The 17,571-nt window shown below is 41.5% G+C and overlaps 2 protein-coding genes across 3 annotated transcripts in view; both read right to left on the bottom strand.

Annotated features, from left to right (window-relative positions):
- Positions 1-622: 622 nt before the first annotated feature.
- PSMG1 (proteasome assembly chaperone 1) lies at positions 623-9,356 on the bottom strand. Of its 2 annotated transcripts, XM_027701780.1 has the most exons (8): positions 9,189-9,356; positions 8,836-8,921; positions 7,099-7,250; positions 6,738-6,800; positions 4,578-4,776; positions 3,511-3,647; positions 2,437-2,519; positions 623-2,102 (listed from the first exon to the last, which is right to left on the bottom strand). In XM_027701780.1, exons 1-7 carry the CDS (start codon positions 9,308-9,310, stop codon positions 2,445-2,447), a joined length of 834 nt encoding a protein of 277 aa, XP_027557581.1. In that variant the 5' UTR covers positions 9,311-9,356; the 3' UTR covers positions 623-2,102; positions 2,437-2,444. The 2 variants fall into 2 exon arrangements, with proteins under 2 accessions (XP_027557581.1, XP_027557580.1); XM_027701779.1 differs by lacking the exon at positions 623-2,102 and having other exon boundaries at positions 2,321-2,519; positions 9,189-9,354.
- Positions 9,357-10,062: 706 nt separating this feature from the next.
- Positions 10,063-17,571, bottom strand: part of BRWD1 (bromodomain and WD repeat domain containing 1) — a 46,569-nt gene continuing 39,060 nt past the window's right edge. Inside the window, exons 40-41 of the mRNA XM_027701732.1 lie at positions 16,560-17,528; positions 10,063-13,849 (exon numbers count right to left, since the gene is read on the bottom strand). Coding sequence (XP_027557533.1) covers positions 12,747-13,849; positions 16,560-17,528 — 2,072 coding nt within the window. The 3' untranslated portion in view covers positions 10,063-12,746. The remainder of the gene's footprint in view (positions 13,850-16,559; positions 17,529-17,571) is intronic.

Below are 17,571 nucleotides of genomic sequence, written 5' to 3'. Positions count from 1 at the left end.
AGAATTTTATTGGAGAGTCACTGTGCTGTTTGTGTCGACAACCATGGGAAGAATGGAAGCAGAGCGGCAGCAAGATCACTGTTCTGGCATTCAAACAGGGAGATTTTGGGACAAATTCAGATAAATCCCAGATTTCCTGGCTTGGACATCCCCTTTACCTGTGTCTGTACAGTCCTGTACTCACACACCTGAACTGCACAGGTTCCAACGTGTTCCAAGCCTAAAGCTCAATAAAGCCTCAATAAAGGGGCTTTAATCCCAGGACTTTTAGGTCAGGCACATCCCCTTGGAGTCAGAACCTTTGAGGAATGGGAGGACACATCTCCCTACAAATCTATCCTGTAGCAAGACAAAGCAGAGTAGATTTGAAAAGATGCTGAACATTTGGAAGACACTCAGCAGAAGAAATGTCAGAGTCATCTAAAAAAAGGTCCCAAGTGGCTCAGATGGTTTTAAAAACTGGGGAAAAAACCCTCTTCCAGTCTTAGTTTATTCTCTCTGGTTTCATTATTTGCATTTAGCAAAGCCCTTAAGGAAACAAGTCTTAAACCATCAGATTTCAGACACACAGACTTGAAGCCACCTGCCACATTTGACAAGTTCTAAGTTTATGGACTCGTATAAGTATTAAATTTATTATTATTAATATTATAAAAAATAAGAAAAGCCTTATTGCAGGCTCTTGGTAGGTACTGGAGAGCAGAGAAGGGGGAAAAAAAAGCAGCAACATTCAAATATGAAAAAAATCTTCACATCTTATGAGATACATGGGCATCATTAGTTCTGATTCCAGAACTGCTTCCCACAACAAATTCTGGAAAAAGACAGAATTTTAAATTAAAATACCCATGAAATTCTGGAAAGAGACAGAATTTTAAATTAAAATATCTTATTTCACTGCCCTATAGTACTTACTTACCACATCCTACATAAACACCTGCAGCTGTGCAGAGCTGTCACACCCCTGGAAGCAGGAATAATTAACCCTTGAGGAATTCTGCCAATCCACCAGTTTTCAGTGTAATTTCATCTCCCAAATTGCCAGTGTTTTGTTTGTTACTTTTCTTCAAGGTGTTTAAGAGCATTCTCACACCTCAGCATAAACCCAGGTGGCAAAAACTGAATTATTTATAATAAAATAACTATTCTGAGAGATTGCAAACTGCCTGGGTGATCACACCGAAACCAGAAATACATTCACAGTTCCTAAAAGAGCCTGCATTTTTTATTATTAAAGATATTTTTGGTTATCTACCTTATTTATTATAAACCAAACAGGTACAAGTAAGGAAATGGTGCAGCCAATGTGCAGCTTTCAGAGCAAGAGAACCCTCAGCTCACTCAAAGAAACCGTTTTTGGATTAAAATGATGGACAGAAGTGGGAAAAAAAACCCAAAAAACCACAGAAGGAACCATGGCCTGCACTTCAGGCTTTGCTCCAAAATCCAGTTCCAAAATCCAGCAGCACTTGAAGCAACATTTTCTTGCTTCTCTGCAATAACATGAACAGCAATTTAAAGGAACTGGGCCTCCAGTGTAAAGTTAAACTCAGAGAACAGAATTCCCCTGGGAGCAACACAAACACCACTTTTAATGCCACTTCCTTAAACAAAATGCTAAATTAAACAGAGCATGAAAAACTCAGAACTGCACCTCAATCCGAGCAAATATTTTAAATAAACTGCTGAGATTGTTACCAACTTCCAGAGAATTTTCTGAGACACTTTAAAACCTGAATTTTTATTTTCCTCTAAAAATCACAAGCTCTGCATTGCAGATCTTGTACTATTCCTACTGTTGCCAAAAGTTTGGAGCTTTAAAATGGATAATTGTCCTGGCAAATCGAGCTGAAGCAGCTTGTGATCCTGCAAGCCCGTTTCACCAGGTTATTTAAGTCTTTAAAAGGCATTTTCCATGCTTTACTAACTGTATTTTGTATCAACACATACATTAAAAAAGTATGTGCAGACACACAAACAAAATTATATATATTTATGGATGTAAAAGGGCACAGAGTGTATCTTCTTTATCACAGCCAAACCTTTAAAGAGCATCAGATATTAGAAAATACTCTGTGACTGAAAATAAAGTTAAAAATAAAGTTAAAAATGCAGTTAAGGACATCCCTTAACTGCATGTCCTCTTTTCCATATAAAAGGAGTTTATATGCAATTTTTAATTTATATTTAGGTAAGACAATCCCTTCAGGAGGAGAATAACAAGCTGCTTTCCTGAAGTCACTCCAGAATGCAGTCTCCCAAGCCAGGCAGAAGGAATCCATGTGTTTGCAGTGATGAAGCTGAAAGCAACAAAAACGAGTGGAGAAGTAAAAACCTCCTGGAATTTATTCTACTTTTAAAGAAAAAAAAATAAAATTCCCAAAAGTCTTCTCTAGAAGAAATTGGAGTTTCCAAAAGTGCAGCCTGTGGCACAAATGTCCTTGTTAAATATAGATATTATTGTGGCTTTCAGTGGCTGTCAGGAACTTCTTCAACATCTTTGTGCTTTCAGATGCATCCTGGAAAAGGGAAGAGATGATCAGGATTAACCACATTCCTGGGAACAAAACCAACCCAAAAAGCCCCACTATTCCCATTTTTATTCCTCTGAATACCAGTTTTATTAAAATATTAACTGTGTTAAAATAGTAACTGTGAGCAAAACCTGCTCAAGGCTCCACAGGAATTTGCAGTTCAGCCATAAAATGGGATTTATTATTTTGCATCCCTCCTCACTCGGATAGGAGAGGAAGAACCTGAGTATTTGTTACTGTTCTCCTTCAGAGTTTAAATATTTATGTACAGTCAGATTTATTCAGCAAACCAGAATAAGCTGTACTGAAAAAAGTTAATTTGCAATTCCCACATTTATAGCTGAAATAAATATCTCAGTACACACAGACCTGTCTTACCATTTAAATATAAGTTCACTTGGTAAAACTGAGTGTTTTGAACCAACCATACTCCAATTAAAAACATTTAGAAAGAAGCAAACCAGTCACTTTAGTAATGCCCCGATTTCACAGCTGCTTGATTGGTGCAAAAATGTTGGGAATCATCTGTAGAAATTCATTCTTTTAGTTCCAAAAAGAAGTTACAGGTCAAAATGAGTGTTTTAAGCAGCTTTCATGTGTGGCACAAGACACAGAGGTAGAACAGGGCCCTGAATGTAGGATGGGAAAAGCCATGAAAACAGAAAGGTTTTAACATGAGACACTTCTCCAAAGGAAACTGCAGCTTAAACATGCACAAAAAAAAAAAATCACTCCCTGATATGTTATTGCTCCTACAGGAGCCTGAAAAGTCAAAGTGAAGTTTTGAGGGAACCTGTAGATTCATTATTTCTGAGAGCACAGATGTCACAGCAGGCACAATTCCAGAAATCACCGTCCCCTGTCACTAAAATCCGTATTTTTCTGCCTTTTCAGATGGAATCTTCACCAACAGCAGAATGCAAGAGGTGAAAGACACACAGAAATAGCTCAAACCTCCCAGTAATTTTGATTTTACCTTGACTAAACTCTTGAGGACTTTAGAAGAAAGCAGAGGCTTGAAGGCTTCAATTGTCACCGTGTCCAGTTTGATGACATCAGTGTAGCACTGGTACAGCACTGCAGGGATCTGCCAGACCTGGCAGTAACTCAAAACTAAACCAAAAGGAAAAGAAAACGGGTTTTAATTTCAGCTGAGAAGGAATCTCAGCTCTGTGTATAAAAAATGACAGCTTGAAACACGTGGAAGTTTATAAATTAACTGCTCCAGCCACCTCTCATCCCACAGGAACACGAGGAAATAAACCAGCAAAAATGAGTTCAATGCAGCTGGTGTTTCTTCCTGGCAAATGCTTTAACTGGAAAATGGGTATTATTGGTAAATAAACTGTGTATTAAGTGGAAAATGTGTATTAGTGGTAAAGAAAAATAACAGGAGCTTCTGTTAAAAAAGAAAAAAAAAAGAATAAAAACCAAACAGGTACAAAAAAAAAAGTGTGAACGAGATAAAATCATCTACTTTTAGCTCCTGCCAGACAAGTTTTTCCTCATGTTGCTATTATTTTATTCTAAAGTAAAAGCCTGAGGGGTTCATTAGATCATATAATAAAAATGAATTTAACTTTTGCATGAGGTCAATCAGTAGCATTTTGAAATGTTACCTCTAATATACAGAAATAACTTTATGAGTTTTTACTTGGATGCTCAGATGAAAGTAATTCTTAATAAAACCTACTTAGTTCATAAGTAAAATTCCCAAAAACCCAATGTACAATGTGCTTTGTGAGGCTACAATGAAGAATTTTCCAGTACTTCTGTCCCACACTTGAGGGGTAAAAGGATTTGTGGGTGGTTTTGAAATTCATCCTTATTTTTCCAGGGTAAGATGTGAAAACTTCAGGGATTAATTATCCAAAAAGGTCACTTTTCAGCCAGTTCACATGCTTAAATAAGAACTCTAATTGCCATGGGATGTTCCTCCAAGTGAATTTTGTGTTTGCTTGTAAATAACTGGAATTATAAATAACTGGAACTGTAAATAATTGGAATTGCAAATAACTGGAATCATAAATAATTGCCAAATACCAGCAGCAGGAAGATCCCTCACAATGTTGGGCTGTTCCAGCAGTGGGCAGCAAACCTGCTCCTGGAATTCTTTGGTCTTCAAGGCTTTCAGGAACGGAGATGCAAGTGTTAAAGTGGATTCCTGAGTTTTATAATCAGCCACGGGGCACGTTGAAAGGATGGTTACCTGCAAACCTTCCTTCTGCATGGAGCCAAAAACCTGGAATTAAAAAAAAAAACCAAAAAAATACATCAGGAAAATTTATCTTCTCAGTGACAGCATTGAAACCCAAATATTAATTTTCATTTCAGAGCAAAGGGCAGTTTAACTTTGCAGGACAATCTGAATCGGAAATTTTCAGGTAGAAATTTGCCCCGCACTTCTCTTGGCATGAACATAAAAAAAACCCCACCCAAAAGAACAGCTAAAATATTTACCAAGCCTAGTGATTTTCTGGAGATTTTTTAGGTTTTCAGCACTGCAAATATATCAATACTTACTACTTTTATTCGTGGTGATTGTGGGAAGAAAAAAGGACTCCAAATGAAAGCAGGCAGCTCGCTGAGCTGCAGGACATTTGAAATGGGAACTGTGCTTTCCAGATGTTCTACAACACTAAAAGAGTCCTTATTTTAAACACTCAGATTTAATTCTGTTCAAGCTGAATGGAGAAAGAGGACTTTAAATTTTCCACAGTTTTCCTCAAATTCAAAGAAGAGAGTTTTAAAGCCACTGTACAAAACATTCTCTTGGATTCATTGCTTGCCATCAAAAAAAACACCAACACAAGAGAAGGAAATAGGGAATTTTTTAGATGTGACAGAAACTTGCCTGTTTTTGTCTATGCCCCAATCACAGGAGGGAAGTTACCTGTCCCCTCACATTAGTGTAGTAGAAAACTGATAGAAAAGCCCATATATTTTCCATTTGCTTTGTTGGGAATGCTGGTTGGAATGCTGGGAACACTGGCTGGAATGCACAACTGCAAAACCCCGTGTGTCCTCATTTCCCAGTGATCCCTTTTCTGAGAGAACACACACACAGAGGCAAAAATCTGCCTCCTGGAGACTGAAGTTGCTCAGTTAATCAGGGTTTACACACAGGACAGGTCTGTAATTCACATTAAAAGCAACAGATCACCAGCACAACATTTCTGCTGCGCAGTTAAACCCACCAAGAACCACGAAGCCTAAAAATACTCAGGAACACTGTTCCTGAACAGCCACACTGGAAATCACACATATCCACACACAGCTGGAGAAACACAAAATGGGGAAGAGAATGAAACCACAGCCACCTTTCTTTCACAATCCCAGTTTAAATCAAGTGCAAGAAGGTGTGGAAAACAGCAAACCCGCAGTGTTTTAGGCCTCAGGGTTTCTAAGCCTGACTTAATCCCCAGCCCCACACAAAGGGCTTTAGAATCTCTGCCTGTCCTTCAGCCCAGCAGAGGTTTCAAGGTGGGGAGGCAGGTTAGCAGACAGACAGCAAGACAAAATAAGCCACACTTCCCTCAGGCAAAGCAGTGACCCAAATCCATCAAGAAAATCAGCAGCCACAACATTCACCCCCGGCTTTTATCTTATTAAAACCAACATGATGATATTTGGAGGGACTTGGATGGACCCAGCAGCCTTTCTGTACCTGAATGATGCTGAGGGGAGGCACTAGGAATATTAAATCTAGAGGAAAGTGGGATAAATGCTGCTTTGGAGGCACTTTGCTCCTTGTGAAAGGCACAGAACACACCCATTAAGAGACACCATCCCTCGGGATTCTCCCAACAGGTTTGGCTGGTGATTCCTTGGCAGCTGCACAAATGCAGCTGTGTTATGGTTATTTTAAGGAATGATCCTCCAGGAGCTGAAATGCAGCTGAAATAAGCCCTGGAAAATTAAAGCCAAACAGGAAAAAGGGGTTGGAAAATTGTCCAAAAGATGTAACTGCACTGAGCTGGGAGGTTACAGCAGATACCACTGGCAGCATCTGGAAAGAGACTCCACAGAATCTGCAGGGAGTAAATCCCTGCATTTGCTGGATATTAAAACAAAGAAAGCCACTGGGAAAAGTTATTTCCAACACTGTCATGCTCAGAATATCAGAGAAGAGGCCCTCACACTAAGCTGAACATCCCCACCCCTGAGATTTCATCACTCAGTTTATTGTCTTGCCAGTTTTACCTTCTCAAGCCACTGGAACTGTTGATCCTCAGCCACGTAACAACTACACTGGCACAACAGAACCTTGAAAAAAATTAAAAAATGGTGTAAACAAACAGTTTAAAAGGCACAACAACAGATCATAATCATGTGTGAAAGTGATGTGGCTGCAGACAACAGCTTGTTCAGTCATTTGGGGGTTTTTTAACTCTATTTCAACGAGGATTTTTCACTTTGGACTGAGTTTCACACAGCAGAACTTCACACAGTTTTAGATGAGATTCATCCAGAACCCTGCAGCCTGAACACTCTGTGGGAGGACGAAATTGCTCCCATTTTAACAGAGCTAAAACACAGAGGAACAAGTGTTTAAGTCACTTACTGTGGGGTCTGATATTAATCTGTAGAACAAACAGAAAGAATCTGTGGGGAGGACGTTTGTGGTGCTGGATGTTCGACACCACTCATTCCACAGCTTCACCACTCCAACCACTTCCCAGCACACAGAATCCAGAATAAAAGATGACAGGAAAGCTGTAAAACCCAACAAATACCGTCAACTTACAAGTAATAAAATCTCTGCTGCACAAATAAATACCTGAATTAGATTATCCCTTTGCGATCTGAAGTAAAAATAACTCATTTTTATCAATATACATTTAATGGCAAAATCCAGGAGAGATCAACAATATTAATAACCCCACTGTATCAAAATTTGTAAGATAAAGAGCAGTTCTACATATAGAGATCCACAATATCAAAAATTGTGTTCTTAGGAATTATACCATTACAGTCAACTTCAATTCCTTTAGTATAAACCAAGGCTGTGAATATTAAGTCTCTAACACCTCTTGACATACCAGATATAACAGATTAAATATAAAAATCACTGAAGCAGAATTATTACACTGGTTCTAGAAAGCAAAGAGTATGGCAAATATATTAATCAATCACATTCCTGTCAAAAGCTACAGAAGACAGATCCAGAACATCTATTACCATTTTTCAAGGAAAAACCTGAACAGAAACCAAACAAGTAAACTTGGATATAAACTAAATGCCATCTAAATGGGACATAAATGCAAGCAAGACTTAAAACTTCTTCATGTCCACAGGGAAACAGCTACCAAAAAACCCTCCAGTTTAGGTGTGTGTGGGAAGAGCAGAGGGTGCTTTAAGCCTCTAGGCCTGATGAGTAAACAACCACCCCAAAAGAGGGCATGTTAGAACTGGAATGTGAGAAAGGGACTGACTGAGCAAGAAAACAAAAGTTTAACCCCCCCCCAAAACACTGCCCATTAGAAATTAAAGAAATTACAGCTTCCTGACCCATATTTGACAGATCCTTGTTTCACAAGACTAAACTGCACTGAGCAAGTTACTACTATCAGCAGAAAACTTTTGCCAATTAAAGGATAAATTCAGGAGAGTTTACCAAACAAAAGTCAGGTAAAGGGACAGAGGAGCTGTCCCAAATAAAAGCCCAACCCAAAACACTTTGCTTCTGCCCTTCACCTGAAAATACATCAGTTTTCAGGAGGAATAAACAGCTGGCACAAAAAGCGTATTTTATATGTACAGAGTAAGTTTGGCTCTGGGTTAAAACTCTGCTCCTAAATGAGGGGCTGGACATCCAATACCGAAAGGGGGCTTACAAGAGGGATGGAGAGGGACTCCCCATGACATGGAGTGACAGGGCAAGGGGGAATGGTCTTAAGATGAAGGAGGGAAGGGTTAGATAGGATTTTAGGAAGAAATTCTTCCCTCTGAGGGTGGTGAGGCCCTGGCACAGGTTGCCCAGAGAAGCTCTGGCTGCTCCTGGATCCCTAGATCCTAGAAGTGCCCAAGGCCAGGTTGGACGGGGCTTGGAGCAACCTGGGCTAGTGGAAGGTGTCCTTGCCCATGGCAGGGGGTGGGGCTGAATGGTGTTTAAGGTCCCTTCCAACCCAAACCACTCCATGATTCTACTCTTAAGGACCACTCTTCCAGCAGAGATCGATGTTAAAACAGACTAAGGCAGAGTCCAGGCACACCCACACCTCCCTCCCACCTCCTCAGACTCTCCCCCACACAAACCAGCAGCGCGTTCGATCCCCCCCCGGGCCGGTTCCACACCCACCTGCCGCGTTCCGCCCTATGGCCACGACGAACCTGGAGCACGCCAAGGGCTCCTGGGCCAGCCCGCACCACAGCACCTCGATCTCCCTGCGGAAACACTCGCTGAGCATCCCGAGCTGGGAGGGACCCCCAAGGATCACCCAGTCCAACCCCCGGCCCTGCACAGGACACCCCAACAATCCCCCCTGTCCCTCAGAGCGTTGTCCAAACCCTCCTGGAGCTCTGGCAGCCTTGGGGCCGTGCCCACTGCCCTGGGGAGCCTGGTCAGTGCCCAACCACTCTCTGGGGGAAGAACCTTGTCCCGACACCCGCCCTCAGCAGCGCTGCCCCCGCCCCGCCCGGAGCCGCCCGCACCTTTTCTTTTCCAGCTCCCTGCGGATCTCGCGGTCCTCGGGGGTCTCCTCCCGCTCCTCCTCCTCCTCGTCCAGCCCGGCCCGGGACGGGGCCACCACCACCTCCCCGAAGAAGGTCGCCATGGCCGCCCCGCGCCTGCGCGGCCCCGCCCCGGGAGGGACTCCCGGGATCACGGGATCGTCCACGTGGGAAGGGCCCTTCCACTCATCCAGAGTCCGCCGTCACCCCGCGGGATCGCCCCGGAACCGCCTCTCCAAGTGCCACATCGGGACAGACGCCTCCAGAACGCGGCTCCTCCACCGCCCCGGGCAAATCGTTACGATGCTCACCCACCCTTTCCGAGAAGGAATTTTTCCTAATATCCCATCGAACCCCACCCGGCTCAACGCGATGCCGTTTCGCCCTGTGTCCCTTGTTCCCTGGGAGCAGAGCCCGACCTTCCCCCCGGCTCCCCCTCCTGTCAGGGGGTTGCAGAGCCAGAAGGTCCCCCCTGAGCCTCCTTTTCTCCAGGATGAGCCCCCCCAGCTCCCTCAGCCCCTCCTGCTGCTCCAACCCCTCCCCCAGCTCCGTTCCCTTCCCTGCACACGCTCCAGCCCCTCCATGTCTCTCTTCCATGAGGGCCCAGAACGGAACACAGCCCTGGAGGTCCCTCAGCAGTGCCAGCACAGGGGGACAGTCCCTGCCCTGGGGCTGTGCCCACACTATTCCTGATCCAGGTGCCACTGGGCTCTTGCCCCCCGGGGCTCGTGTCCAGCCACTGTCACCAGCACCCCCAGGGCCTTTCCCATCCCCTCTGCCCCGGCCTGGGGCATTCCTGGGGTTGTTGTCACCCAAAGGCCCTCGGACATGTTTTAAAGAAGAGCACAGTGACATGACAGGTGTATGAACAGCTTTACTTTGGTCCACTAATAACATGTACATCATAAAAGTCTTCAATACTAAAGAATTTGATTCCTTTATGATTCTGTCCTGCACTTTCTTACTGCTTCCCTCTGTTCATGCTGCCTGTTCACTATCACAGATTCAGGTCCTGCTTTAAAACAAACAAAAACACCCTCCAAAGTTATATTAAATAAAGATCCTACTTTTACATTGCTTTACTTCCCTGAGTACAGCTGGACCAAACCAAGAACGCTGACTAAAACAATCAGGAAGGTGAAAGAACTGCCAGTTCTGCGAGAGTCAGCATGCTCATTTAAATAAATTAAAAATAAATAAACTCTTAGAAGGTCAAAGGGTCAAAAATCCCTTTCCAGTTTAACCATTTCCCTTCCCACTGGCTCTTTGGAACCTGTCTGTGTGTATAAAATTAGGAAATAAAAAGCAGCATGTGCTTTGCTTGGAAAATAAAGTGTTAGGGTCCCTAAGCCAGTGATTCCCTCTGGGATATACAATTCCCGAGGAGAGAACCTTCTCCCAAAGCTTTCAGGGATCACCAGGAACATGTGTGAGTGCAGGATGACAGGATACAGCATCTGAGAAAGGGTGAGAAAGAAAACCAGCTTAGTAAATCTAAGCCTGAACTAGAAATACAAACCTACCAGCCCAGTTTCAGCTGTTTAAACTGAAAATTAATAAAAACTCTGCCATTCACTTCACAGCTCCTGTACCAGTATTTATTCCCATGGTGGAGGCTGCACTCCACAGGACACTGATCCTAAGCAGCTGCTGAGCAATGCAGTTTATGGAAAATATAAAAATACCAATGGACTTAACACTCTTTTAACAAAGTTTGCCCCTAAAAGGCAAGATACACAAAACCACCTTGAAACTTCATCACTAAACACAACTGTGCTCGTATTTTAGAAACGAAATAATGAATCCAGATAAACATTTATCTTGAATTTACAAAACTCTGCTGTGCCCAAAATTAAATTTCCTGGGACAAAAATGATTTAACTTAGGTTATTTTTGAACTTCACATCGAAGTTTTAAGGGAAAAAAAAAAAGATTATTTCTCTATGCTGAGATAATGTTCTGGAAAGCAGAGTGATGTGATGGTAAATACACACAATGTCAGTGAGGTTGCTGGAGATGTGGCTCTCACTGACTGACTCCCTTTTCCATGATCCACTTCCATTTGTACAGGGAGTTCTGCCATTAATGACTGTTGTTGTGCAGCTGCACTAACTTTTTAATCCCCAAGCCCTTCCAGATCCTGTGACCAGTCCAATCTGCTGGAAAACTAATTCACGAACCTGTATTTCAGTTCAAAGGAGCTGGGTTAGGCTAAATCTGATATTCTAATTCTAACACATCTTCTATTGAACAACGAGATCAGGAACTGCCACATTTTCCAAGTGTGGGAAAAGGAACCTGCAGAGAGGGAGGAGGAAACCTGGAGTGGGAAAGGACAGAGATTTCCTGGAGCTGGGCTGTGTGGCTCCCACCAGCACAACTCCAAGGAAAATGTACAAATTTAGAGTTGCTGTGTGTTCTCATTGTTAATACCTGTTCAAGCAGGAACTCGCACGTTTTTCCTGGGGGAATTTTCTATTTTCTACACAAGAATTCTTTCCTGTCAACAACAGCCACCTCAAACATTCTGAAAACAGGAGATGAACTGGAGTGATGAGAAACTGGAAAGGTTTAATCAGTGGGAAATCTAACATTCAAGCACTTGAAACACGGAGGAACAACAGTAGCAAAAAGGTCTGGAATGTCAGAATCCTCCACCTCAACCTTTCCACGCATAAAGAAAACAGAACAAAGTGTTTTGTTTGTTTTTCTATTTTATAAAGAAAACACACAAAAACCCTTAGGCCCAAGAGTTCACCTGCATGTCATAATCTTAAAAGTTTACAGTATAGAAGTCACATTAATGATCAAAGTACTACCTGTCAGCAGAACCCTCTTCACCAGCACCAAGAGCCTCTGGAATTGGCAAATTCAACTTCTTCACTGGTAACTGGGCATCGATAATGCAAGTACAGAACATTTGAGCATCTGCACTAAATCAAGTTGTGAAGTTATCAGCCTTCTCACTCCTCTTTTGATGCAAGGCTTGCATCCAACCAGGTTTTTCTAGTGTGTACTATTACTTAGAAGCCTGTTACTATTGTAGATGATTTCATACAGCATTAGAAATGTCTGAAATCTGTTCTTGAATGTTGCATGACCTAGGTAGTATTTCATTGCAGCACCCATAACAATAATACTCAACATACTGCTATTAACCTGTTTGCAGTGTTTTAACATCTTTTAACTCTTGTTATATGTAATAAAATACCAGTAAAGACAAAAAAATTGCCCCTATAATGAGGCACATTTTGGCATCTGTGCTAAATGCTGCTACATGGGCAGGCAAGTGCAAGTCAAAAATACGAAAAGGAGAAAAGTCATCATCTAATCACATTCGTAACTTTTTCATAGAAAAATATAAATATATTCCCTGAAATGTAGGACGAAGAAGAGCCAGCATCCATCGGAGGAGTCCTAGTGCTATTACCATTAAAAAAAAAAAAAACAACAAAAGAAAACAAAACAAAACAAAACAAAAAAATAATAAAACAAACAAACAGACAGAAGGTGTGGCGTGCTGGCTTTCCTTGGTTAAGGTTACGTGTCGCAGTCCCCGTCGTCGTCGCCGTCGTGGTACCGCACAGTCCGTCTGCCGCCGTTGCGCGTGCGGATCTTGGAGCGCTGGTTCGCCCGCCGGTATTTGGTGTATTCCACGTCTTCCGAGTCGTGCTCCTGGCTGGGTTTCCAGCGTTTCCTCTGCTGGGCTCTCCTGGAAGGCTTCAGGGAGTTGGGGTTGGTGATTTCTTTCCTGCTGGTTCGCGGTTTCCTTTTCCTCTTCCTCGTTTCTGTGGCGTCGCTGCAGACGCTGTTTTCAGTCCCAGAGTCCGAGTCGGAAAAGCAATTGAAACTGCCTTTGGAACTTCCTGCAGTCCCAGGCACTTCCACGTCCTCTGACATCGAGCTTTTCTCCTCTTTCTTCCCCCTAGTTTCAGATTCTGTTGTTTCTTTGGAGCCACCCAACAGTTTTGATCTTTTGGAAGAAGCTCGAGATTTTTTATTTGCTGCTACTCTGGTAGTTTTAGTTTCGGGTTTAGCTAAGTCAGAATCTACCTCCTCTTCAGAGTTACTCGTACAGTGGTTGTGGGTTGAGGCTGACTTCCTAGAAACCCCCCAGCTCCCCCCATTTTCCACCCTGTGGTTGGTGGAATTCTCCTCTGAAGAGTCATAGTCAAGATTATTCAGCGCCCCAGCGCAGACTGATTTATGCGCCTGCCCGTGGTTCTGCTTTTGAGTCTCTGCCTCAGATTCAGTTTTTTCATTCTCAGACTCACTGATATATTTCCTTTTAGGAGCAGATGACTCAGGGCAGGAAGGTTTTTTCCTGCCAGAAAACTGCTCTTTCTCATTCTCAGACCTCAAAGAAGCGTCTCCCTCCACGCTGTCCACCAGCTTCTTCCTGCACACCCCGGGCGCGGCGCCTTGGAGCTGCTTTCGGTTCTTTTTCACTGTGCAAACGCTTTCTGAGCTCGACAATTCTTCCTTGGCATCACTCATGATCTTAATTTTGTTGGCTGCCAGGGTGGCACATCTGCGGGGGTTCTTCTTCTCGTTGGACATCTTGATGTGCTTCTTGTAGTTGATGATGCAGGTCCTGCTCCGCAGCACTTTCCCACTCTGTCCCGTCTCCTCACTTGTTGATTCTGCAAAATAAAGACGTGAAAGTTCTTTTTAATGCCTTACATCCCTGAAATAATTAGATTACTAAGCACAAATGCTGCCACCTTTAAGAAATTACACAGAAGTGTTTGGTTTTTCTTTAATTTAATGTTATGTGCAATTCAGCTTGAGCCTTTACTGAAAACACAGTCAGTTCCAGGGATACTTTTCACTCTTGGGATTGCTCTGTTGCTCCTTTCCAACCCTTTATCATCTCATCCTTTAGCATCACTCTGGTAATTAGTTCAGAAATGACAAATTACCTACCTTAGCAAACAAATGCTTTCACATTACTAATACTTATTATCATCTCACTAGAGTAAAACTTGCAAAATTACACATTTTAGACCTTTCAATTCTAAAAAGAGATTATAATATTTTGTGTATATATTATTTATATTTCATAATTTTAGATGGTTTCACATGCAGAGAGATTTAAACCCTTCAGTTCCTTAGTGACTTAAACACTAAGATTGCTGCTGACAGTGAATCTTCCACTCACTAGTTTGATTTTTAACACAGAATTTCTGATGTTGGGCTTTAAAACAAATTTTCCATCTTTAAATCCTGTGAATGATGCTGTGTGAAGATTAATGGTACGAATGTTTCCCTTCTAAATAAAAGAATTATTCATATGTATCAATTAAAATCAAAAGCAGAAGTTCTTGAAGTAAATTTAAAAAAAAAAAAAGAGGGAAAAGTTATGGGACATAAATTCCAATACCAATATTAACAACCTCTTCATACACCAAATCTGGTCCTTATTTCAATGTAAATCCTTTCATGATCTACTCAGTATATTCTTATTTTGACATTTCCAAAGGATAATTCATCTCCTGTCTTTTCTAACAGTTTCCAGGAATTATCCATGAATACTACTACTGTTACTACCTGTACTGTGTGATTTTATGGCCAAAACACACCACCTTCCTGCTGAATACTGCAAAATATTGTATGAAAGGTGAACTAATTCACAGATAAAAAAAATAAAGGGTTAAATCTTAAATTATACACTCTCCTCCAATATTATTAAGACTAAAGTTTAAGGAGGCCAGAATATTAAATCTATACTTTGTATACAAGACCTTAAATTGGGAACAAATCTGTATGATAAAGTTCATCCTGAATTCAAAGCTGCAAAGGTACAAACAAGTGGCACAGGCAGAAAGGGGGAATATTAAACCAGCTTTGAATTTTAATAAATAAAAACCCATGCTAAATAATATGTATCTATAATATATATTATAGAGAATATAATATACAATTACAGTACTATATATATACACTACATATAGGCTGTGGTTTATACATTAAAATATACTGCATGTTATATATATATTTAAAAAAATCCTAAAGTAAAGCTTCCACATAAATTGTTTAGCTGGTTACTTGTGCACTGTATATATATATATATATATATAAATATATATAAATATATATACATATATATAAATATATATATACATATATACACACACACATATATATACACACATGTATAAGATATACACATTTATTTGAAAACAGATACTATATAAATACAAATGTGCCTATATGTGTATTTAAATAAAAGCATGATATGCTCCAGCAGTACCTGAATTGAGGTGCTAGAGAAGCTTGAGAAAGGAAATGTTACCAAAAGCTATAATTTTTCACTAAATCCAGTATATGTACAAATATCTTCCCTCTTTGCTGTATTAAATCTCAAAGTAATGGTACAGGACTCCAAAAAACTCCCAAGCAGTTTTATATTTGACTCAGAAGATCTGACACAGGAAGCACATTCAAGTAAGATTTTGCAATTTTATAAGGCTGTTAAAAAAATTTATCTCCCCCCAATTTTCTTCTCCTCCTCATTTTCCAGCTGGCTGCTTTCCCATTGCTAATGACAAAAAAGTAAGAAACATTTTCAGTATGTTTAGCACATATAAAAACAAAGATCTTAGTATAAAACAAATAAATATTCCTTGTGGAAATTCATCTGAAGAGATTCAGCTTAGGTTTTAGATTCATTTTCAGAGATAATGATTTTCTTCTCAAGATTTTTAAGGCACAGTGAGAGGTTTGGAAGGATGAGACCTGAGCACCAAGGTCAGAAGAGTCTTTCAAATTCCAAATCAGGACTAATTCCCTAATAATAGAGACACATAATGTGCAGGACCTGTTTTAATAAACCTCAGCATTGTTGTGATAATCTTAAAAAAGCTCCCCAAACCCCAACTCTCCAAATCACAGCACACACAAGTATTTGAGTGACAGACCAAATTATAGAAAAAAAAAACAAATCAAAGAATTTAACTTTTTGAAACAAGTGAAATGATAAATCTTGCTTTGCAAAGTGCCTCCCTGTGTTAAGGATTCTGACAGATTGAAATCCAGAAGTCAAATCAAGTGACAGGTTCTGGTGCCCACCACAGATGTGAGAATAATTAAAACACCTTTCGATCAAATTCCTTTTGAAAAACTATCAATAAAGTTACTCAAAGTGAAAATGACTGTTGTAAATCTGTGCCAGCACAGAAAGTTTTAACAGGAAATTCAGATAATCTTTACCCACAAACCGAAAGCAAGAAAACTACAAATCAGAAGGTTCTGGTTACTGAAATTCTCCAAACCAGGAGCAGGTCAGAGAGAGATTTTTCTCTGTCATCCCTCAGTATCAAGGGTTAGAGGCATTAACTTTTAAAATTTTACCTTTTCTAATGATTTTTGGTCTTCCTTTTCTCTTCCTCTTTCTTGCTTTCAAAGGAGTTTCACAGTAATTGCTATTGTTGGAATCAGCCTCAGAGTCTGTGTCAGAGGAGTGATGGAAGCTGGAACAGGGGCCGGATTTGGAACTCCCTGCAATCCTGGTTGGCACCAAGTTCTCCGAGAGGAAATTTTTCCACTCCTCCCTGGTTTCTGCCTCAGATTCTGCTGTGTCCTCTAAATCACTCAGGACTTTTGCTTTTTTTCCAGAGGCATTGAGCTGCTTGCCAGCTGCTTTCCTGCCATCCCACCGATCCAACTCGGAATCCGCCTCATCCTCGGAGTTGCTCCCTGCAGGTTTATTGTGTGCAGATGTTGATTGGTCACAAACTTTCTGACTGCTCCCATCCTCGGAATTATGGCTTTTGGAGTCCTCCTCTGAAGAGTCTGGGCTGGGACTTTTCCCTTTGGGAGACACAGGACAGGCTGGGCCCCGGAACTGTTTGTGGCCGTTGCTTTGCCAGGTCTGCGTGTCCGGCTCGGAATCTGAAGTCCCATTTTCAGATTCACTCACGAATTTCCTCCGTGGAGCAGATGAACCAGGCTGAGAAAGAGTTTTCCTCTTGGTGAGCTGCTCTTCTAATTCTTTCTCACTCTCTGACTTCAAGCCTGTGTCATCCTCGGATCTCTCCAGCAGCATCCTCCGGGCGGCGGCCGAGGCGTTCCGGTGAGGCAGCTTCCTGTTCCTGCAGCCAATTCCAATGCTCTCAGAGCTGGAAACCTCTTCCTCCACGTCACTCATCAGCCTTAATTTATTGGCAGCCAAAGCAGCGCTTCTCCGTGGGGTTTTCCTGTGTCTGCCAGTGCTGTTGCTGAGGGACTCAGATGTCACCACGGAAGTGTTCTCAGAGTTACTTACGTACAACTTTTTCCTGACAGTTTTCCTTGTGTTCCCGTTCTCCTGAAGAACTGTTCCTGCAAAGGAAAGCAGAGATTAAAATCTTAAATATAAAAATAG

Source organism: Neopelma chrysocephalum, unplaced genomic scaffold (assembly GCF_003984885.1).
Source record: "Neopelma chrysocephalum unplaced genomic scaffold, ASM398488v2 Primary Assembly neopelma1_166, whole genome shotgun sequence".
NCBI lineage: Eukaryota > Metazoa > Chordata > Aves > Passeriformes > Pipridae > Neopelma > Neopelma chrysocephalum.
This window is presented reverse-complemented; position numbering and strand designations above follow the sequence as displayed.